Source organism: Thermobia domestica, chromosome 8, assembly GCF_964235325.1.
Source record: "Thermobia domestica chromosome 8, izTheDome1.hap1.1, whole genome shotgun sequence".
Classification (NCBI taxonomy): Eukaryota; Metazoa; Arthropoda; class Insecta; order Zygentoma; family Lepismatidae; genus Thermobia; species Thermobia domestica.
The window spans coordinates 196761347-196785496 of record NC_137461.1 but is presented as its reverse complement, the minus strand read 5'-3'; the positions used below and the strand labels follow the sequence as shown (position 1 = coordinate 196785496).

The 24150-nt window shown below is 33.6% G+C and overlaps 1 protein-coding gene across 1 annotated transcript; it reads left to right on the top strand.

Moving 5' to 3' along the window:
* The first annotated feature begins 2835 nt into the window (after positions 1 to 2835).
* LOC145692416 (uncharacterized) lies at positions 2836 to 16896 on the top strand. Its single transcript, XM_081767722.1, has 5 exons — positions 2836 to 2870; positions 5030 to 5162; positions 7588 to 7743; positions 15253 to 15401; positions 16719 to 16896. The coding sequence occupies exons 1-5, from the start codon at positions 2836 to 2838 to the stop codon at positions 16894 to 16896; spliced, it is 651 nt and encodes a 216-aa protein (XP_081623848.1).
* Positions 16897 to 24150: the final 7254 nt, after the last annotated feature.

Below are 24150 nucleotides of genomic sequence, written 5' to 3'. Positions count from 1 at the left end.
CTTCATCGTTACACTACTGTCATTTTTACAAATAAAACGTATTAAACTTATTTTAATGTTATTTTCTTAATTCATACTGCGCAGTTATTCTCATTCCGTAAATAGAAATTGTAATAGACTTTAAAGAAATTTGTATGTATTGTATGTAACACGTATATGTTTGCTATATTTAAAACCAGTTGAGAATGCTCCAAGAACATTATCAGAACGAACTTAAATTTCTTATTAATTTCTACAGGCTTTATACCTATTGTTCTATGTACTTTGTTATTATAGTCATTAAAAATTCGTGTAATATATCTACCCATTTATAATTTCCTTGAGTACTAAATTTGTTCCACATGTTTTGTTTAAAGTTGTGTTAAAATGTTCTACAATATGTTGTTTACGAGGACAGATGCACAAAATGGAGGACTGAAAATTAAAAACTTCGCAAAATATCATCTCTCTATGACTTACGGTTCCCGAGATATGGTTCCTTAAATCTCCCGAAATCCGAACTCTTTTGGCTAATCTCCGGGGAACTCTAGCCAGTTGGCCGTGGTTACCGGTTACTATTGGCACCAAAATGTTTATAATTATTTAGGTATTGATCAACACCAATATTATCTCTCTATGACTTGCGGTTCCTGAAATATGGCTCCTTAAATCTCCCGAAATCGGAACTTTTTTTTCCAAAATCCCGGGAATGGTATGAGTGACGCGGTAAGAGTGAGTGATTACACACACACACACACACACACACACACACACACACACACATGAGAGAGAGAGAGAGAGAGAGAGAGAGAGAGAGAGAGAGAGAGAGAATTCAGTTACGAACTTTTTAAGTTTATTGATAAAGGAAGATCTAATAGATTATCAAATATGTATTTTTTATATTTATAGTTGAGACTACATGATGCATTCGACATTTGGAATAGTTACTTTTCTGGTTTTGAGTTGCATTGGTGGTTCCTGGACAGTTCAATATCTTACAAGAAACTTAACTCTTGAAGCCAATGAATATAAGTAAGTATTATTGTAATAACGAAGACTTAAAGGTCATATATATATATATATATATATATATATATATATATATATATATATATATATATATATATATATATATATATATATATATATATATATATATATATATATATGCTTTATTTTCTTGTTTGTTTCATATTAGTGTCAGTTTTAAATACTAAGTTATTTAAGGAGTAAACTTATAGCTTAACGTTGAAATCCATTCATGTATCCTCACTGAGAATCGAGCTCGGATCTTCTACACCATGAATAAATAATTAATGATTTTTTTTCATGAGGGAGCAACTCATAATTTTGATAAATGCAGAGAAATACGAAAAGTTGTAGGAAGTCGGTTAGTTAAGTTTTATTGAAATGCAAGAGAAGTATCTGAAATTCTTCAGATTAGGTATGGTAATTAGAACAATGACTGCATTAACAAATTAGATTTAGGATAATTTAGTATACTCTTAGATTTCACTTCAGTTTGAAGAATATGTGGAAAAGTGAAAGTATGATTTTGATTAAACTAAAGACGTCAATATGCTCGCATTCTATAATTGATGTAGTATAACATGGAGTGAATGGAAGTTAGAAGAATTTATAAGGTATAAACTGTAACGAATAATGGTATGCAAATCAAGTAGTTGTACGCAAGAAAACTGATATACATTTATTTTTTTCTTTAAACTATGAAAATTTGACAATTCTTTTTCACTATATGCTTCATTTCTATCAAATACTTTAAATATATATAATTATAAAATGCATATTATCTATTTGAAAAATTGGGAATTTTTAACAGCTAATATTATGTGAGTGGCGTACAATTCCATCCGATTATTTAAGAAAACTTTTACATGCCAAAGTTCGATTTGGAATATTTTTGCTCATCAATACGTAACTTTCTTATCCTTTTTTTTAAAAAAACTCTCTCTCTCTCTCTCTCTCTCTCTCTCTCTATATATATATATATATATATATATATATATATATATATATATATATATATATGTTTAGGATATACCAGTTAAGCCAGCTATCTTGAAAACTATCCCTTCTTCTTATTTATTGAAAATTTATGAAATTTGAAAATGAGAGATGAACTTTTAAAAGTAATCTCTTCCATTTTCTTCAAATGGACAACTTTTGCTTTCTCACGAAGTTTGAAGTTTACATATTTGTGAGTTTAAAGTAATGTGTAAACAAGTGCTTTTCCCGTCTTTAATTTACATTGTGGTTAACTGGATCTCCTTTTTCCTTTTTAGAACATTCCGATTTTTTGGAACATTGACCTATAACGATATTTGCATTTATATATATATATGTAAATGCATATATGCAAATATATTATTTGCCATAAGGTTTTCCGAATGCTCTCTTTTCTCCGTCGGTTTATTGAACAGTACAATATATGTGCATCTTGAGAGAAGCTTGTCATCAATGTGCTTTTATTTCTAATATTCAAATTCGACAATACACTGAAATTTCTCAAAACGAATTTGGATTTTACCACTTTTAAGACAGCATTGAACGCATATTTAGTTTCACAGTTAGTTTTACAAAAGTATGATTTTCATAACTTATATTGTCTTCACATGATTAGGGTATTTCATTCTTCAGGCATATGCCACTTGCAACTGGCTGTCTAAATTCAAAATAAGAAACAGCACCTGTTTTACTGATATTCATACTTTATCGGTGTAATGTGTAATCCTGATTTATCCATAAGGGTCTGTTGGATGTTGTAGTTTCTTACAGTAGAAGAGACGGTTAGTTATTTGTAAACAGTCTTAGGTGGCTAGTAATCAGATGTTGATTATGCCTGAAGAAGAGGGAGTTTTGCAGAGGAACAAGTAAATCTTATATGTGAAGATGAGTTTAATTATGGGAAATTCCAGTAGATGTATGCGTGTGATTATGCGTCTTTGTAATTAAGGACATTGATGAAAACTAGATGAAATATCTGTAACAAGCACTCTTAACCAAACTCAAGTATATGAAGGAAGCAGTGAACTGCCTAGAAATAAGCACAAATGTAATTTTCATTCAAAAGCACCTATGTGCGAAATGAATACAAAACATTTCGGTTTGTTCCTAAGAAGTACACCGAATGCATTGAAGTGTTGTTTTGTTAGATCGACTCCTTGCTTCATATACATCTCGATTGAGAACTAAAAAGATTATGGTAGGATCTCTTTTCAAATGTCCTAATTATTCAGTAGTGAAAACTGATTGTTTTATTGGAAATAGCACAACAGCAGCAACAATAATATTGCCCATCTTTAGTTTCCCAGGATAGTTACATTATATCTACTGGTAATTCATCAGAAACTGAACGATTTGTCAATGCCAAAATCAGAAAGTACATTTCCGAAAAGTTCTAGGAATGTCTGATAATTATCTAATGTCGGGTAAGCAAGGAAAATGCGCATTCTGTGAGCAGAATAAGGCTAAATGTTGCAAAGTGTAGAAATAAATTACATCGTGACTGCTTCCCATTGTGTACTGTGAAAACACTGCAAAATACAGTGATATGTATAACTTTTTGTACTTTGTTCTTTTTACACTATTATGTATGCTAGATACCCAGTTTAAATGATCGTCGTAATACTGCAATCCAATAAGACTAAAATAAAATGTGTTATAATGGAAACAAATATACTTATCAGTTATCACATATTTCAAAACATTATCAATACTGTGTAAAAGTAGTACACAGTTATAAATAAATAAAATAGGCATAGTGATTCTGAGAAAAACGTTCAAAATCTCACTTCAAAATAAACCGTAACAGGCCAATGTTTCATTAATGGAATGTATTTAAAACATACTTTCTGGGATAATTCTGATATTCTACTTCAGATATGGTCAAAAATACGTCTAAATGTGTAACATTTTCAAACCCTATCTCTTATTAATATTAATATCATAAATCAGCCATTAAATGTTAAAATTTATTCCAAATGCAAGTAAATGTTTGAACAATATTATTTGCAATGCTTTCGAGTTTTATTTTTTTCCTAGATTTTGCAATTTGTATATTAGCAATTTTCTGGATTCCAAGATTATTTATTACTCATTTGTTATTTTAACGTAGAGTATAGTACTGATTAAAGGAATATTATGCAGCCTACATATCTATTTTGATGAAAACAGAAAAATCATTCGTGAATTAATAGGAAAATTAGGCTTTATGGGAATATTCTATGAAAGGTCAATGGTTATGGAGTTTTGTAATGATAGTGACGATCAGAAAAACCTCTTAGACACATTGCTAATACATTTTCAGCAGGACATAAATTATATAAAACATACTGGATTACGAGATAGTATATACGTTCTATTAACTTGTAAGAAACACTTCAGTCATTGCAATAGAACGATTCATAATAGCAAATGTATAAAACAACGACTTAAAATACTTGTAACACTACTATTGCTCAAATAATCAATTAAAGACATAAACTTTGGGTGATAATAGATTTACTTTCGTTAAAACTAAAGAGGTATAACGCTACTATATTTTAGTTCTTATCTTTATACACAAATAACACCAAAAATGTACCAGATTTTACTCACCGGTATTGAGTTCACAACTTTATTTTACTGTTATATTTTTGTTTATTTTTGAGAATACGTTATAAAAACCAAACAAATTAATTAAAATTGGGAAATACCCCGAAAGAGCAAATGAATGCAATTTTTCCATATTTTAAGAACTATGAAGAAAATTGAATCAAAATTTCAGTTTGAAATTAGTACTTTAACCTGTTTCTGTTTGCACTTAATTAAATTATTAGCTATTTTGTTGAAATGATTATAGCGTTCCATGGTGTTAATTGCATTCCTATATAGAAAGTCAAGAATGGGATTTCAAATGTAAATCACAATCAAACTTTCAAGTTATATTGGCCTTATAAATGTTTATCCAATGACACGATATGCTAAAATGTTAACTGCAATTCTTTTAAAAGAATGCAATTCAAAACCAACTTTCTAAAAATATTTTTAGGATTGCCTCGTTGCCAACATTTTCTGATTACAATACATACGTAGATAATTTTCTAAAGGAACTTTCTCGTCAGTTGAAGGTGTGCGGAGATTCTGTTGCTATTAATAAAAGATTTGGTCACTTCCAGTTGCAGGTAAGATTTTAGGTATAAACTAAAAAATAGTTAAATTATCAATAAGCTAATACTTTATGCTTAGCATGGTATTTTAAAATTCATCGTGTGTTTACCATGAAATGAACAAGTACCATTCATGTAAAATTGTTTCCACGATTTCAAAATTAAATGAAACATAAGATAATAAAGACAAATTCAAAAGTTAAGTTATTAATACTTTTAGATATTGTATTAATTCCAAGCTAGTAATAAATTACATCTTAGACGTAAACAGTGAGATGGAAAATAACTTTAGAGAGAGGAAAAATTAGGCACAAGATGAGGAAACAAAGTTATCTTGAAAAATATGAATCATAGATAGCCTGTCAAAATAATGTAAATATTAATTATAGAAATTTTCTTTTTAAAAAAAAATACCTTACCAGCTGTCTAAAATTTTACGGAAAACAGAGCCGTGTATGTACCATGAGAATGCTTCTAAACTTTGCAGTACAACGCCTGTTCTGTTATGCAACCGTAATCACACTGAGGAACATATGGTTGCTTATGAGCATTTTGCTTTAAGAAATTTGTAGCGGACCACTGGGAAGGCACTCTTTCAATCTGCAAAAAGAAAAAAATATGAAAATCGATGAACCTATGTCGAAGTTATTCTTTAATATATCTAGGCCATATATATACACAAGAAGGTTGCATTAAGAACTACCTACTTTCTCTTTTTGAGATCAGTTGAAAACAATATTCTGCAATACATAATATTAGTGAGTTATTAAGACAAAGGATTTGTGCCACGATTGTCTTGTGTTGGTGCTGTGCTGAGTGATAGTTGGTAGTATGTGAGGCGGTATTGTATGAATTCAAGTGTGCAATGGGTGAGATTAGGGTGTAAAATGTAAGACCTTTGCAATTTTCTAAGAGGTGCGAGGTCAGTTGAAACAGGTTGCTCAAGATTTGCAATGTATTAGGCGTATGGGGAGAAATGAATTCTAGGTGTTGGATGCATGCAGAAATCGTATCGTGACATCATCATGGGAGAAGAATAGTGTGCGGAAACCTAGTTTCGGGGAGAGGAATCACCAAACATTGAATATTTTATAGAACTGTAGAGCTACTGACCTTAGAACACAATCAGCATAAGAAACGACCTATTTCTACAATCACAGTTTCACGAGAGCTGCGTTATTTCAACGTCCACTGTCTGGTTAAGATTTTAAAATATCTGATCACTCTTGCCAAGTAAAAGACGGTGTCAAGAACGCAAAACAAGAACCACTAATGACTGAAAGGGAATTCCACGGTTGGTGAATCATCTCTTTCCTTGTTTCGAACAATAGGTCAGTCTGATGGACGCCTATAAAGCGTATGCTCTAAGCTGCTTACGCCCTACCGTTAAACATGATAGCGGCGGGAGCTTTATTCTGGTGTGGGAATCAATTTTATTTTATTCCGTTGGGGATATTATTATTATTGCCAAAGAATATATTGATTGATATTAGCAAACGGACTGAAAGCTCTAATGTAAGTTGATACTGTTACATTATACGTAGGTTGATGTTATACGTACAGTTAAAAAACTTTTATTAATATGTGTAACTGTAATAGTCCCCTAACTGTAATTAATTTTAAACTGTGATTTGATGTATGTTTTTTTATTCCGTTAGGAATGTTTTTGTTTGTTCTTGTTTTCTCATTACGTGTCCTAAACATTACAGTGTTTCGTGTGATTTCGTTGTGTTACCAACAGATATACTGTTTGTTACGAATGATAGCAGTACATAGTATTTATATGTTGGTAACGCTCCGAAAACACACGAAACTCTGCAATGTTTAGGTTACGTAATGAGAAAACAAGAGCAAGCAAAAACATTCCTAACGGAAAATGGAGTTACACCAATTGTGCTTTAACCAACTCATATATCAAAATGTTGCGTTTCCTAGTTTATGAATATGGTATGTTTACTTGTTTTTAGTTATTGCTAGGTCTCTAAGGATTACTTTCTTTGAATTATTTCCTTATGGTCGGTATGGAATATTTCAACACCGGCAGCTAAAGGAAAACGAATTATTATTATTTCACAACTTAGTAATAAAAATGATTATTAATCTAGTACATAAATTCTCCCTTTAGTACAGAAATTTTCTAATCACATTTTCTGCGAGCGGAGATTAGTCAAGATAGGAATTTTCATCTAGTCTAAAATGGCGAAAATTCTTATCTGCGAGAAATCAGTGACTAATAAGCCGTTAGGTAAGACGGAGGACACAACTTGCCATAGCTATCATTATGCACTAAAACAGTTGATGTAGCTTCTAGGAATTTCTAAAATGGTTCTTTGAAAAGTGACGCATTTGGCTTTATTAACTTACTAATGGTTAGATATACCGATTATGCCATTCTTTATAGCTCTGATTATTTCCCTTAAATTTTATATTTCTCAAACAGGCAGAAAGTTCGACTGCAATAGTTGATTTCTTACTGGAGGACGGCATCTTGAATGGCATTTCTAACATTACCAGGGAGAGTGATGTCAGTTATACAACATTCCATGACAATGAAGTTATCTCCATGAGTTTTATGTTAGAGTACACCAGAGCTGAGGTTAGTACCTACTAATGGTTAATTGGAGTTTGGAAAACTGTATGTGGTATGCACTTTCATAATGATCACTGACAGAGAATATTTTGATTTCACGTGCTTTCATATTGATAGTTTTAAAAATGTAAAAATGTGATGATAACGTTATCACATAAATGTATTACAATTTTCCTTATTCTGGATCTAGAATAACATATTGCGTGTTTCATAGTATTTAAAAGTAGATAAGAAAGTACAAAGTAATTCTATCGAGTTCAAACTAAGATTGTACATGTATAGCTGATAATATTGCTAATATTAGTTATGAATGAAACTATAAAGAATTATCACAAATTTGGTTGCTGTACGTAGACCGATTGCATTTATGAGTAAATCTTATCTTATTTAACTCTAATAAAGTAAATGATAAATAAGAGGAGACTTATATTGATATGTTTTTCGTAAGCAGCAAAATAACACAGGTTATAGAAGTTTTAAAAAAGTACATAGAGTCATAGTGGAGTTGTATTTATAAATGCAGTAAGAGAATGTAAATACATTTGTTTGTCAAGTTGAAGTCTGTGATCCGAGAAGACGCTGCGAGGAGCTGAGATTCTTGTAAAAACGAACTGAACTGTAATATACAGTACAAGATGATGGTCAGCAATATTACTATTTTATTTTCAACATCACAATATGTTGCAAAAGAAGCCTCACACTATTGAGTTCAAACTTTTCTCTCCAAGGGTGTATTCGAAGCTCCAAAGGAGAGATTTAAAATCTAGAACTTCTCACCATTCCTGTAAAACGAGATGGACAAGGGCTATTATGGTAATGATACACATTTTTCATTTAGTCAGTCGGCGTAGCATGAATTGAAGGAAGAAAATACCTTGAATACAGGTCTGAATTCACCACTATAGTTTTGATTGATTATAGTTACTAATTTATATTTCAGATACACTGAAAATATACAAGTAAATTCACTGATAATATATAACTAATTATTCTAGGAAAGATATAAATAAGAATGTTTCGTTTATGCATAGTATTTGTTTAAACTAACTAACTAAACTAACTAACTCTATGGCTTATGGAACCCGGAGGTTCAGTGCCGCGTTCACAAAAGCTCTTCACTGACTTCTATCCTTAGCTAATTGGACCCAGTTTCTACTTTGTATTCCTATCTCTGCGAGATCCATCTTAATATTGTCCTCCCATCTGCGCCTAGGTCTTCCTAATGGTCGTTTTCCTATGGGTCTACCAGTCAAGACTTTGAAAGCGTTTCTACTTTCTTCCATTCTAGCTACATGACCTGCCCACCTAAGCCTCCTAGACTTGACGACCCTAACAATGTTGGGTAAACCGTATAAACTATGTAGTTCCTCGTTATGAAGCTTCCGCCATTCCCCATTCTCGTTCCTCTTGGGTCCGAATATTCTTCTCAGGATCCTGTTCTCAAATACTTTCAGTCTATGCTCTTCCCTCAGAGTAAGCGACCATGTTTCGCAACCATACAGAACAACAGGCATGATTATTGTTTTATATATTTTAAGCTTCAAATTCCTCGACAGAACTCGCGACGACAAGAGATTTTGAACCGAATAGTAACACGAATTCCCTGCTTTTAGTCTACATTTAATTTCTTCGTGAATATGATTTTCGTCTGTTAATATTGATCCTAAATATTTGAAAGTATCCACTTTATCAAAAGTATTATTTAATATTTTAACGCCTCCACAATTTGCCGTATTACGGTCCCGACGCACTTCCATGTATTTAGTTTTCTCTGCATTTATTTCTAAACCCATGTCCCTGCAAGCGTTTAATAATATCTCTGCATTTATTTCTACTGTTCTCCTATCATCCCCTATTAAATTTACATCATCAGCATATGCCATAACCTGGTGAATGCCGTTCAACTCTAGGCCCTGGTTGCTATCTTTGATTTTCCTTATGGCGTATTCCAGCACAAAGTTAAATAATAATGGCGACAACGCATCTCCTTGTTTCAGGCCATTTTCGACGTGGAAGCTCGCGGACAAAAAATTTCCTACCCGGACTTTACTTTGCGATTCACTTAAACATATCTTAATTAATCTAATTAGCTTTCTCGGTATTCCAAGCTCTGTAAGAACGTTGTATAATGTTTCTCTCCTAACCGAGTCGTAAGCCTTTCTAAAATCAATAAATAGTTGATGTACCGGGGTATTGAATTCCCACTTCTTTTCGAGTATTTGGCGAATGGTAAATATTTGGTCGATAGTTGATCGATTTCGTCTAAATCCGCACTGATAATCTCCAATAATTTCATCTGCGTATTGGGTCAATCTTGCTAACAGAATATTTGAAAGGATTTTATAGGATGTTGACAGAAGAGAAATGCCTCGATAATTATTACAGTCAGTTTTGTCGCCTTTCTTGTGAATTGGAACAATGATTGACTCTTTCCACTCTTGTGGCAATTCTTCCTTGTTCCAGATAAGGAGAATGAGTTTGTGTATCTTGTTCCACAATTTTTCGCCTCCAGCTAAAATTAACTCAGCCGGAATTTCATCTACACCCGGAGATTTGTGTTTCTTTAATTTCTTTATAGCGGCTTCCACTTCTATTCGATTGGGTTCTGGAATATACGGTTCTGCGATGTGTATCTCCTTTTCTCCACGCACATTAGTTTTTGGCTGCGTGTTCAGCAAATCGTCAAAGAAATCTTTCCATCTATTTAAGAGGCTATTCGTATCAGTGAGAACTGTTCCGTCAGATTTCTTTAATATATAAGCACGAGGTTGATAGCCTTTCTTAAATTCGCTGATCCCCTTATACATGTCCCGAATATTTTTATTTTTACTATTATCTTCAAGTTCCTTAATTTTAGCTTTCAAAAAATCCCGTTTCTTTGTTCTAAAAGGTTTGGAAGTTTCCCGCCTGATATCTGCGAAATTTTGTGTAGTTATTTCATTCGGATTTTGTAGCCACAGTAATTTTGCCTGTTTTCTCTTCTCTACTAGTTTAATGCATTCTTGGTCGAACCATGGTTTGTTCCTACGTATTTCCGCGTGTCCCAATTTTTCTATTGCTGAACTTTTAATGCTATCTCTAATTTCAATCCAAGTATCCTCAACACTAGTGCACTCCGAGTCTTCTAAAACCGAGAATCTATTCGAAACTTCAATCTGGTATTCCTCTCTTACCTGGCTCTCTTCTAATTTCTTTAAATTAAATTTCTCTGTTTTCGGACATTGAGTATTACATTTATTCAACGATAATCTCTCCCGTATTATCGCTCCTACCAGGTAGTGATCAGTGTCACAATCAGCCCCTCTAAACGACCGGACGTCAATTATGCTAGATTGTCTTCTTCTATCTACTAAAACGTGATCAATTTGATTATGTGTTTTTCCGTCTGGTGATGTCCAAGTGTATTTATGAACGTGGGAATTTTGTACTCTTCACTATTAGGTTTTTGGATGTTGCAAAGTTCACGAGTCTAACACCGTTGTCATTACTTTCCTTATGCAAACTTTCGTTCCCTATAATCGGTTTGAAAATATCCTCTCGTCCTACCTTCGCATTGAAATCCCCTAATAGAATCTTCATATGGTATCGCGGGAGTTGGTCAAATATCCGTTCCACTTCTTCGTAAAAACTATCTTTTATATCGTCACCCTTATCTTCAGTTGGAGCATGTACATTTAAAACAATAATATCACACCACCGTCCCTTAAGAGTAATAAAAGAAAGTCTGTCAGTAACAAATTCAATCCGTTTAATTGCTGGTAATATTCGTTTGTGAACGAAAAACCCTGTTCCTAACTGGTGATTTTCATTTCCTTCCCCGTAAAAGAACGTAAAATTTCCGGAATTTTCAGATCCATTTCCTTCCCACCTAACTTCCTGAACTCCTACTAAGTCCATCCTGTATTTCTCTAACTCACTCGTTACAGATTTTAACGCGCCTGCCCTATAAAGACTTGTAATATTCCATGTTCCAAATCTCATGTCCATTTTCTTTTGCTGATGTCGTGCCAAGTTATCAGTCCTTGTCCGAGGCTTTTGTGAATGTTTCTGAACAAGTACCTTTTTTACAGGATGAGGGTGTTAGCCTTACCCAAACCCCCAAGCTGGAGGACCACTCCTAGTCGTCTGTCCGCGACTGCTTATTCAGTATATTCGCAGCTAACCTCTATATCTAGAGGCCTTCTCCTCGATCCGCAACCTGAGGACGCGCCATGCCGTGGTGACAGGAACCCACGTTACACAGATTTGTTTAAACTCGTGTTACAAATTAATGTAGTTAAACAAATACGTGGTAAAATTATATACTAATATTTAGTCCCCTTTTCTAACTTCTAAAAATGTTATCAGTCTGTAATCTTCACCTAATTAATATTAATTTTATAATTCACTAGCAGCGTTCACCCCGCTTCGCTGGGGTCACCCCGGAACGCAATAAACTTTGTTACTTAGATAATTTTTACTTTTTCGCTTTCAAGTGATATGATAAAAACCATAGAAGATTGGAGTAAATGTTAACATTATATCGCCTGTCATTTATGTTAACCCGCCGAGTGACACGGTCATGTGGGTTGCATATAAATACGGTTAGATTTAGCTATGATGAGCTAACAAAGGATTTGTACGTTATGGACACTTGAATGGTCAATTATCTCAAGACACTGGTAATTGAAAATTAAAGTGATATGATAAAAACCATCTAGGGTCCAAATCTTAATAACCCCCCAAAAATGAAAGAAATTGGTTCAGTCGTATTAGCGTGATGAGCTAACAAAGGATTTGTACGTTCTCTTTTATATATAAGATTGCAAATAATTATATAAAACTATATATATATATATATATATATATATATATATATATATATATATATATATATATATACAAAGAGAGAGAGAGAAAGAGAGAATTCATGTGTAGACCTATGTAATATACTAATCACAGTATTGGGGCAATGTAAAGAAATCTACTCTTTGCAAAAATTTTATTCTTACAAGCAAGTTGTACTTAATTAATTTGTTGATTAATTGGTATAGCAGTATTATTAATTGTATCACATAATAGAAAAAGACTAAATATTTTTCTAAAAATTATACCATTGCTTGTTATAAGTATTTGAACTTCTGATGTACATAAGTACGAGCTAATTTTATACTGTGTCTATAATTCTATATTCAATTTTACATCTACTAGTATACCGTCTAGGACAGTACTAGTTTATTCTTGCTTGGATTGTACTTGGGATTATACGCACTTAAAAAGACAAGTTAACTCTCATCTGTTTCAAGACATAGTTATAATATAGTTTCATCTTTAATATCTTCAATCAGTATAGAGCCATACAATTTTTTCTTTTCAATAAGAATGTTCTATTTCTTATTCGATCATAGTGACGTTTGCTGCCGGTGTCATTTATTCGCATTAATTGGGACCGAAGTTTGTGTAGACAAATATTTTTTGTGGATAATCAAACCAGCGTTTACTTAACAAAGATTAGGATTAGGATTAAAAATTAGATTTCCGGACTTTCGGTATATATGGCTATGTTAGTCCACTTATGAGAGATGGCGTCCATCGGCGATCGCACTGCCCGAGGAATTAGGGAGGAAGAAAGAAATAGGGAACGAAGGAAGCGGGCTGGAATCATTATGCGAAGTACCATCTCGGCATTTTCCGGGTGTGAATGAAGAAAACCCATGAGATCCTTACTCAGAATGGCCTGAAAAAGCTTCTATACTTTTCCCACCGGGAATCTAATTATTAACCAAATAAAAGTATATACAGTATAGTTTATATAAAGAAATTACTGTACAGTATTAAATACACCCTCCATTCCAAAAGAAACCGAACGTTTTTAAAAAAAAAACAGAAAAGCAATGTACATTTTGGAACAAATCATTTTTATTAATCAATGTATTCCCCTTCTGCATCGATACACATATTTGCACGCTCCAACAAGTTGTCAAACGACTTCTCCATGTCCTTTATTGGAATGGTCTTTAGGACGGCGGTCTTTGCCTTCTCAATGGCATCAATCGATGCGTGCCACTTTCCTTTCATCGCCAAATGCAGTTTCGGGAACAGATAAAAATCGCACGGAGCGAGATCTGGTGAACAGGGCGGATGATGCAACCGAATAATGTGATTTTTGACAAAAATTCAGTTACAAGTCGCGAACGATGTGATGGTGCATTATCGTCCAAAAGAGTCCAACTGCCGATTTCGCGATATTTGGGCCGAATACGACGAATTCTTCCCAGCAAACGCTTCATGACGCCCAAGTAAAACTCTCCAGTGACTGTCTGGCCGGACTGAACAAATTCTTTGTGGATAATTCCTTTTGAATCGTAAAAACAAATCAGCCTCACCCTAACTTTTGACTTCACCAAGCGACTTTTTTTTGGGTGTTCCTTCATCCGGCGCTCTCCATTCAGCACTTTGCCGCTTTGTTTCGGGCTCATATTCAAAACACCACGTCTCGTCACCAGTTACAATCGATTTCAAGAAGTTTCGATCCTGCCGAGCACTTTTAACGATGTCTTTGCAATGCGCAATTCGATCAACTTTTTGGTCTTCGGTGAGTTTGTGTGGTACAAACCGCGAATTAACCTTCTTAAGGCCCAAAACTTCGGTCAAAATGCGGTATGCGGTTGTTTGAGGAATGCCTAATTCCATTTCAATAACTTTCACCGACGTTTTTTTTTTTTTTTTTGTTATGTTTGATGAATTCACGCACTTTTTCGATGTTTTCTTCTGATAATCCGGTTCTGGGACGGCCTGATCTTTCGTCATCATCCAGCGTCTCTCTACCCGATTTGAATCGCCTGAACCACTCGTAAACTTGCGTACAGGATAGACACTCATCACCATATGCGTTTTGTAGCATTTGGTGCGTTTCACTAAAAGTTTTACCCAGTTTAACACAAAACTCAATTGCAGCTCGTTGTTTGAAACTCATTTTCCGACCGATGTACACAACACACTGACAGTTGAAACGCAATAACTTTGTTGCCGTGCATCCAAATGTCATGACATTTATACCAGTTGTCAATGAGGCACTACGCCATCTACCGGTAAAATATTACAACAGATGGCACTAGTGGTACTATTTGTTTTCAAAAGTTCGGTTTCTTTTGGAATGGAGGGTGTATACCGTTCATATATACAGTAACAAAAAAAAATGAGAAAATGAGAAAACACTTGACATATACGTGTCTAATTCCAGCACTGTCTTATTTATGAAGAAAAATAATAATTTTGTTCTTGTTTAGTAGATTTGTTTGCTTTTCTTTTACTTTTCAGTGTACGCATAACTGACATTGCTGATCATCGACGCATAGACAAACGACATTCTACTGTAGATAGAGATAACAAAATACCTTATAATATATTACAATGTGCTCCTTACGTTCAATAAATAGTTATAAAATTGTTGTTTTCCACGTAGTTTTAAGATTTATACTAGAAACATTCAAACATTATATTTATTAATTTTAATTCGATTTTCTTTCACTTAAGGTGGAGTATAACTTTTCAGTTCGTACTAGTGAGAAATTCGATGGAAGCTTGCGGACATCAGTTAGTACCAATAGAACTCAAATGGGTTTTACAATCAACTACGAGATTCAAGATTGGATTGTTTTATTCATTTCATTTGATTATTTTGAGTAAGTTGCGGTTTCCAGACATATTCAGTTGACTACAAAAACAGCTTAATTTTAAAGATCGTAACATAGACTCGACGTGTTTTGCATAACAACTATGTATTTCCAGTAAAATTTTAATCTCCTAAGTTATATGTCGTGGCAAGAAGATATTGATATAGATTCAATGTGACCGCTTTCGACATTATAGGTTTTACAGTAGCACATCTTGAAAGGAAAAGTACTATATATCCAGTATCCATTGTGGCTGTTGTGTTGCATTCAGTCAACATTTTTCAAAATAAAAACGTGTCTTATGATCTTTTTCCTCACCTAGTTTATTCTTATGCACTAAATTTTATCACACGTCACATTGGCACAATATTCACTTTATAGATCAAGGAATTGCTACTACTAGATGTTGACACGTTCAAAAATACATGTTAATATACGTATACTATTTACAGAACCCTCCAATCTTGTTTACCACATTTAGCAAGTAGCATTTGCGTGAGAAAATTACTACTTTCTTCTCAGAAAGTTATTATTTTCTCCAAGTATAAAAATTCCTTCATCATTATCTCATGATTTATTAGGCTTTTTTATCGCTTTGTTTACTCTTAAAATCATCCCTATATCAAGTTCAAACATCTATTTCACTTCATTCTTCCTTTCAAGTACTCAGTTGTTCAATAGAGGTTGCAACAGGTACAGTCTGATAAATAGATAAGAAGATGACTAAATAAGTTACACACAATATATGAATAATATTTAGATTTGTGTGTTCAAATGACAAAAGGTAAATGAAGAAACTAGTCCAATTGTGTTTGTTTCATAGGATTAATATCTTTATTCATATTAATCATAGTACTGAATAAAGATATTAATCAAGTTATTCAACTAACACAGATAATACTTTATTTAAGTTTGTCTTTATTGTACAATCATCGTAATATTAAAGTGTGAGTCGATTGCGCATTACTGCATATACTTAGATGCTGTTTACAAATGGATTATCTTGGAAATGAGTTAAAATTATGTAAACAAATCTGACTTACTTTTATCTTTTCAAACAAGTATTTTTTTAAACAGAATTATCACATAATTTTACCCAACAATGTAAACAATGTGAAAAAAGGAATTATTTCAAAGTAAAAGTCTAAATTTACGAAACAATTAGAAATGGGTTGATATTCAGTTTTGCTAAATTGATGACAAATTTTCTTTACAAAATAAACTATTTTCTTTTTTAACATTACACAATGAATGATTATCAGTTTAAAATAATTTCTTCTAAATCATTTACTATCATTTTGTTTACTATTACATATTTACTTACAGCATCATTGATAGTGACGTCTCTTGGAAAAATGCATACGGAGACTTCTCTGGATTGTCAGAGAGTCTTATTCAAGAAGGGATTCGAGCGATCTATGATGATAGTAGAAATATCTTCGGTGTTTATGAAGCACACATAAAGAACGTTCTACGAACTGTTGGTCTTCCTCCACGGATTTGATCATTTCATATCTATTACATCAAATTTTATATTTATGTATTTATTTTATTATTTATACAAGTTTACTACTATTGTCACACAAGAATTTGTATTTTATTATTTCTAGTAGTAGAAAATCCAATAGAGGTGTAACATGTGTATAATGAAATAAATGTTACTATTTTTAACACAACTTTTATTAATTCGACTGCACAGAAAATCTTCCCAGAGAATGACGATTGTAACAATTGAACTTCGGTGCAGCAGAAGGTACATCTTGTCTCAAAAAGGTTGAGCGCATTCTTTATTGGTGTTTTGAGGCAAAAATTTTTTAAGTCCAGCTTCGGGTATCTTCGGGAAAAAGTAAGCCAGGTTCGAACCTCCAGGCCAGCCTTTGCAATCGGGAAAAAGTTTGCAGATGTGTTTTTCTTCTTTTAAATATAATAAGACTTGTTACCAAGTGTTTAAAAAAGCAACATTGATTGAAATACTTAATGATACAATATTTCGAAACCTTTTATTAATGTGAGCACATGCTTGTTTGTCATTTAGCTTTCTATACGTAATGAAACATTTAAATACGTTAAAGAATCTTTTCATATGTAAAAGAATGCTCAAAGTTAAGAAATAGAACATAATTATCGCCTGAGTACTAAAATAAAAGTCAAAGTAGAACAGAAACAGCGTTTGTAATGGATATGAATGTCATAATTATCTTGAGATCCGTTATACATCGCTAGAAGCTTAGTTCTAGAAGTCCTTGTGTTAGCTCATTGGTAAGCTGTCGGATTTCAAATCATAAGTTTGTGAGTTCGAATCCCATCTGGGTCAATACTTTTTTTAAAATTATATTTTCCGCAATGCATGAAAAATTATATAAAATAATTACATTAAAATACATAAGTTGTTTATATATAACATAATAATTGCAGAACATAGTAATTATTATGTTTAAAATATAACATCTGAGATAATTTTCACAGTAGGTTGGTATTATATATGAGGATGTAAACACAAGTTAAGAAACTCGTTCAATAGCAATAAATAAATCATGTAGTGAATTTATTTGCAGCTATTTGTCATATAGAGAGTAATTCTTAACATTCATAATATAGAATGTCATTTATGTTCTTGAAAAGTTATTCGATGCATAACAGAGGGTATAAACAGAGAATCCAAAGTCGGAACGCTCGCAAAAAAATTCATGAACCCCAAAGGTCACGTGAGCAGACTGGAATTGTCCTTATGAAGCATGCCACAGCAGAAAGTCTTTACATAGATTTTCAATTCAATTCCTGATATATGTTTTTGCAATGTGGAAGTGGTGATGCCTTGAGTCGCCCTCTCTCGCTCGCTCGCTCGCTCACTCTCTCTCTATTTATACAGAATATAAAAGTGGATTTATGTGTGTGTTTCAACATAATTCTGATATATCTCGAGCAATTTTAACTATATTTCTTACAGTCTGGAAAAAGAGTACTGTCGGGATACATATCAAAAATGCTAGAAACGGGTCGATATTATTATTGAATCCATAGTTTCGTGGTCGCTTAGGTGAATAGCTCTACTTTCAATTCAAGTCCAATTAAGCTCCCATTACCACCCAGGGTGGTTACGTAGCGACATAAAGATATCGAAATCAACCGATATTAGAATCGAATCGTAAGTTTTCAGCGCCGCTAACAGTGCAGCATTTCCCATTAGTCCACATTAGTCCCATTGCCTAGAGGGCAACATATTTGCAGAGTGCAAATTTTAAAACTTGAATAATATTTTAATTTTTTCCGTATGAAAAAGTTAAAAATCATGAGCAAATATACTATTTCACGAACAATCCTCTTTTACTATTCTAATATGTTTAATAATAGCGTAAGAAATGTAATAGTAATTCAGAACATGTTTCACAGTTGTTATTTTTTCTTACATAGTTGTAGCTGTAGCATGTAGTGAGTGGAATTTAACTGTAATAAATTCACTAATTAACCATATTCGAATTAAGTTTTATTTTTAAGTTCGGAATGAAGGGGCGGAGAAATATGGAGTTATTGGGGGCACCGAGCTTTTCTACATTTTACTTTCAAGATCTCCATTTTTCTTTTGTCATTTGTTCCTAATAAAAAAAGTTCAGTCACTTTTGGATTGTCATAGGATAGTAGGAGTTGGATTTTGGGATGCAGCCTGTGAGATTCTAGAGGAGCTAACTGCTTGAAAAAATATTTTTGAATCATCTGTAACATATGAAATAAGGATATGTATCATAAAAAATTGAAAGTAACTATGTCCGCGTAATCATCACGGTCAAATTGCAAAGTCAAATGAATTGACGTTTGGTATATAATCAGGCTCCAATCCCAACTGGGAAGTTATCATACGCGTGTCACTTTCATTATAATACATATCCTTAGGGGGAGTAGAAGTCCGAATTTTTGCGAAAAATTTAGTATCTCACAAGCCGTTCAACTGAGAGCTGAAATTCAGCATATAACTCTTTATTAAAAATAAAGAGAATATGCCCTGGCATTTTTTAAAATTGTCTTTTATGAGCGGGGGGACGGGGATGCATTTTCTTTATATTGGAAATTGGTAGTGGGTTGATTTGTAAAAATAATCGAAAACGATTGATATTAGTTGAGAAAAAAATTGAGTAATGCAAACTAAAGTTCTTCTTGAATTTTATACCCACTGCTTTCTATTTATAATTGCTGAAGCTGGTGTTTAATATATGGAGCGTTCCGAACATAAGGCAATCAAGCCATAAAGTTAGAGAAAAATGGCCATAAAATTTGTATTCTAAACTTAATTACATGGGCATTTTCAATTAGCACAGCATGCTTAATTATATAGAAAATTAGTTTCTCTTTTTTTTTTACGTTGGTCTAGTTTTCCTTGATTCGAAACTTTTAAATTTCACCCTATTTTCTACTGAAATGTGTCTGTAAGGCAACAAAGAAATAATTACATATGATAAATTTAAATTCATTTTAATTCGGAAGATGAGAAACACTTTGCCATTATATATCGTAAAGGTCAGACCCACCAGTATTGTAACAAAGAGGTGCTTGAGCCAATGACGGTAGAAATTCAAACTCCGATAAGTGATAATTTCACAGTCTTGTTTTATTACAAGTGTAATCTCTTTAGTCAATGGAGAGGAGGACGTGGGTCATCGGTCAGAGTTGATGTCAATGGGTTTTGGTGGGTCGAAGTTGGGCGCAATGGTTCAGAGTGGTTCATAGTTGGTGGTGGGTCAGAGTGGATCACGATGGTTCATGGGTCAGAGTGGGCCAATGGGTCATTTGGGTGGTGGGTCATAGTGGGTCATGGTGGGTCGTGGATCAAATTTTCATTGACCCACACCATCTCTGGTTAAAATTGTACTAAAGATAAGAGGCACCGAAGATGCATGTCGGCTATTATGCTCAAATTTTGCGCATGGATAGTACTCCACCAGAAAGCAATAAATCTGAAACGGTTCACGGTATGACCTCCTAGAACTCGAGATGTAGGGGTTTGTCTGATTGGCTAAATTAAGACGTCAATGATTTATCCTTCAACAACCAAGCTTTTTATGATCGTTTCCGTGGGGAAGTCAGAAGAACACGTGCCTAGTAATCGTAATATTGATAGTTCGCGTCCACCCCGGGGTATTTGTTTTGTGTTTTTTTGTTTCACCTAAATATAAATAAATCACATATATAGGCATTTTAACATATTTTGGGAGAGTAATTTTGTGGTTCGTTGGCGTTTCATCTCGTCTCTGCCGCTGGTAGTAAAGTTTTCAAAATGGAACTGGGGCCATCACGGATCGTCGCTGCGAGGCCACCAATTTCTGGCGAGAGGTTAATAGTTGACCATCTGTAGTCCACCGACGCTTACAGCTTAGGGTAATGAACGATGTCCTTGCCTTGTAGACTTCATGACTACCGACGTCGGCAGTCAACTAGCTTTTAGTATTCCTTTACTAACCATCTATCGTTCATGTTTGTACACGGTGTTGTCATAATAATAATAATAATAATAATAATAATAATAATAATAATAATAATAATAATAATAATAATAATAATAATAATAATAATAATAATAATAATAATAATTATTATTATTATTATTATTATTATTATTATTATTATTATTATTATTATTTGTAGTAACAGTAGTATAATTGATGATAGAATAATTATTGTCTATGTATTGTCTAGGTAGGACTACACACAGGATTTGGCTCGTTTTGGTTCGACTTGACTCTAATCCGAGTCGAGTTGGAAGATATTTTTCGCGCCGAGTCCAAGAGTAGACCTCAAAGATGTCTGTTTCGAGTCGAGTCGAGTTTCAAAGAAAAGTCGTTCGTGCCCATCCCTACTAATGAGAGCTTAATCGGAGTTAAGCGAAATTGAAAGTCTCACTATTTATCTAAGCGACCCCGAAAACTATGAATCTAATATCGATCATTTTCTAGCAATCTTTTATATGTATCCCCCTCCCATTCACCATAGGTAACCCGACAGCACTCTTTTTGAAACTATAAAAAATGTGGTTAAAATTACTCTAGGCCAGTGGTTCTCAATCTAATTCCTATCACGATCCCCTTTTATCACACGCTCTTGCCAGCGACCCTTTTATAATTTGTTTTATAATAAGCTTGTGTGGGATTTTTAACATACCTATTTCTATAATAGTAGAATCCATTTTTTTTTGTTTATAGTGAACAGTGCCATGGAAAATCATTGCCCCGGGCGAGAGTATAGTACGATGTCACCGTATATATGAGTGACGTCGACAGACTAGCTACGAAGCGCCACCATGGTTGGCACGAAGCTCAATAACATTTTCAAAATAAACCCTACCTTTCCTTAATTTTGAGCACATTTTATTACGTTTTTCCTTCTATTTTACACATGTGCACATGCACTTTCCTAACTTGAGTAACACACTTCCTCCGAAATGTGTGGCCCCTCTTTTCGGCGCCCGGCACTGACAGTGGATACAGTAACTGTAATATCTATATTCCCAACGACGAAGGTGCTGGTTCAAGATCGATGTTAAACTCCTTCATTGAAGAGGCCATTAACGTATCCGATCTAAGCCCACAACTTCTTGACCAAATAATAGAATGATCATGCGACAAGTCTTTGCAACTGGTTTTCTGTAACGAAGACTTGGACAAGTTCTGCCTGATGAGGAGAGAAGAATATCCTGGTCTGGTGATTGCTGCTTTAAAAGTAATAATTCCATTTGCTATATCGTACTTGTGCGAAAGTGTTTTTTTTTTAATGGTAAACATTAAAACAAAGATAAGAAATCGCTTATCAGTTGAAAATGGCTTGATAATATTCGTCATGAAGATTGAACCGGGCATTGCTGCACTAGTGAAATTACACCATGCTTAGGTATCTCATTAGGTTTTAATTTTAATTGTATTTCAATGTGCAGGTTTTGTTTCATGTGTATTTTTCTAGTATTTCTATATACAGTTCTCATTAGTTTTATATCATACCTCTTTGATTTAAATTCATTTTTAAACAACTCTACTAACTAACTAACTCTATGTCCTATGAAACCCGGAGGTTCAATGCCGCGTTCACAAAAGCTCTACACTGACTTCTATCCTTAGCCAATTGGATCCAGTTTCTACTTTGTATTCTTATCTCAGCGAGATCCATCTTAATATTGTCCTCCCATCTGCCCCTAGGTCTTCCTAATGGTCGTTTTCCGTTTGGTCTTCCAGTCAAGACTTTGAAAGCATTTCTACTTTCTTCCATTCTAGCTACCTGACCTGCCCACCTAAGCCTCCTAGACTTGACGACCCTAACAATGTTGGGTAACCGTATAAATTATGTAGTTCCTCGTTATGAAGTTTCCGCCATTCCCCATTCCCGTTCCTCTTGGGTCCGAATATTCGTCTAAGGATCTTGTTCTCAAATACTTTCAGTCTATGTTCTTCCCTCAGAGTAAGCGACCATGTTTCGCAAAAATACAGAACAACAGGCATGATTATCGTTTTGTATATTTTAAGCTTCAAATTTCTCGACAGAATTCGCGACGACAAGAGATTTTGAACCGAATAGTAACACGAATTCTACACCCTTTGAAAATGTTCAGTAGACTTATTTTTTATTGTTCTTTATAGTGTGTATAAAAAATAAAAGTATGCCTATCAGAACAAAATTAAAAATAATATTTAAAAATAATTTCTGGTATTAGATTCTAACTATATTTATCTCTTCCGCCTATCTTCGCGATCCCGTAGGGGCCGCGACTCCCAGGTTGAGAAACCCTTCTCTAGGCATACATGAGTTATGATGGAACATACATACATACACTTTTACATGTATAAATGCAGATAAGAGAGAGTTGAGAGAGAGCGATTAAGGAATTACCGCTCTCAATCTCTTCACTTTACTTTTGCGATTCGTGAATTTCTTACGTGACAGTTTGGGGCTAGCTAGTTTTTTGTCTTGAACCACGATCCTATTTTCGATATGCTCTACCTAAATGCTGTAATGCGAATATTGAGAAGTTATCTGCGATGAAAGTAGCTGCAAATAAATATATTACATAACTTATTTATTGCTATTACACGATTTTTTAAATTTGTATTCAATATTCACACATAACACACCGACGTTCTGTGAATACCTCAGATGTTATATTTTAAAGATAAGAATTACTTATGTCGTGAAATGATATGAATATATATATTCAACTGATATATACAACTGATGATATGAATATATATATTCAACTCATATATACAAGTGATGATATGAAAATATATATACAACTGATGAATTGTAATGTAACTATTTTACATAATTTTCATGCATTGAGGAAAGTAGAATATCATAAAGGAATCTCACCTGAACGGGTATCGAACTCACGATTTAAACGCTCGGTGGTGTACCACTGAGCTAACATGACCGCTTTTCGGAAGCTGCTTCTGAAATATAACTGAGCTCATACGTAAATGCTCTTTTCCGTATGGAAATCACAATGACGAAACGAGAGTGTGAATACATAGTCTCGAAATATTGTATCATTAAGTATTTCAATCAATGTTACTTTTTTCTACACTTAATACCATTTCAACATGTCTTATTATATTTAACAGAAGGAAAAAACATATCTGTACATCTTTTCCCGATTACTAAGGTTGGCTTTGGAGGTTCGAACCAGCAGCTTTAGTTTACTGTTTTCCGAAGACACCCGAAGTTGGACTTCGAAAGTGTTCGTCTCAAAACAGCTATAATCATATCGCTCAATCTGTTTGGTATA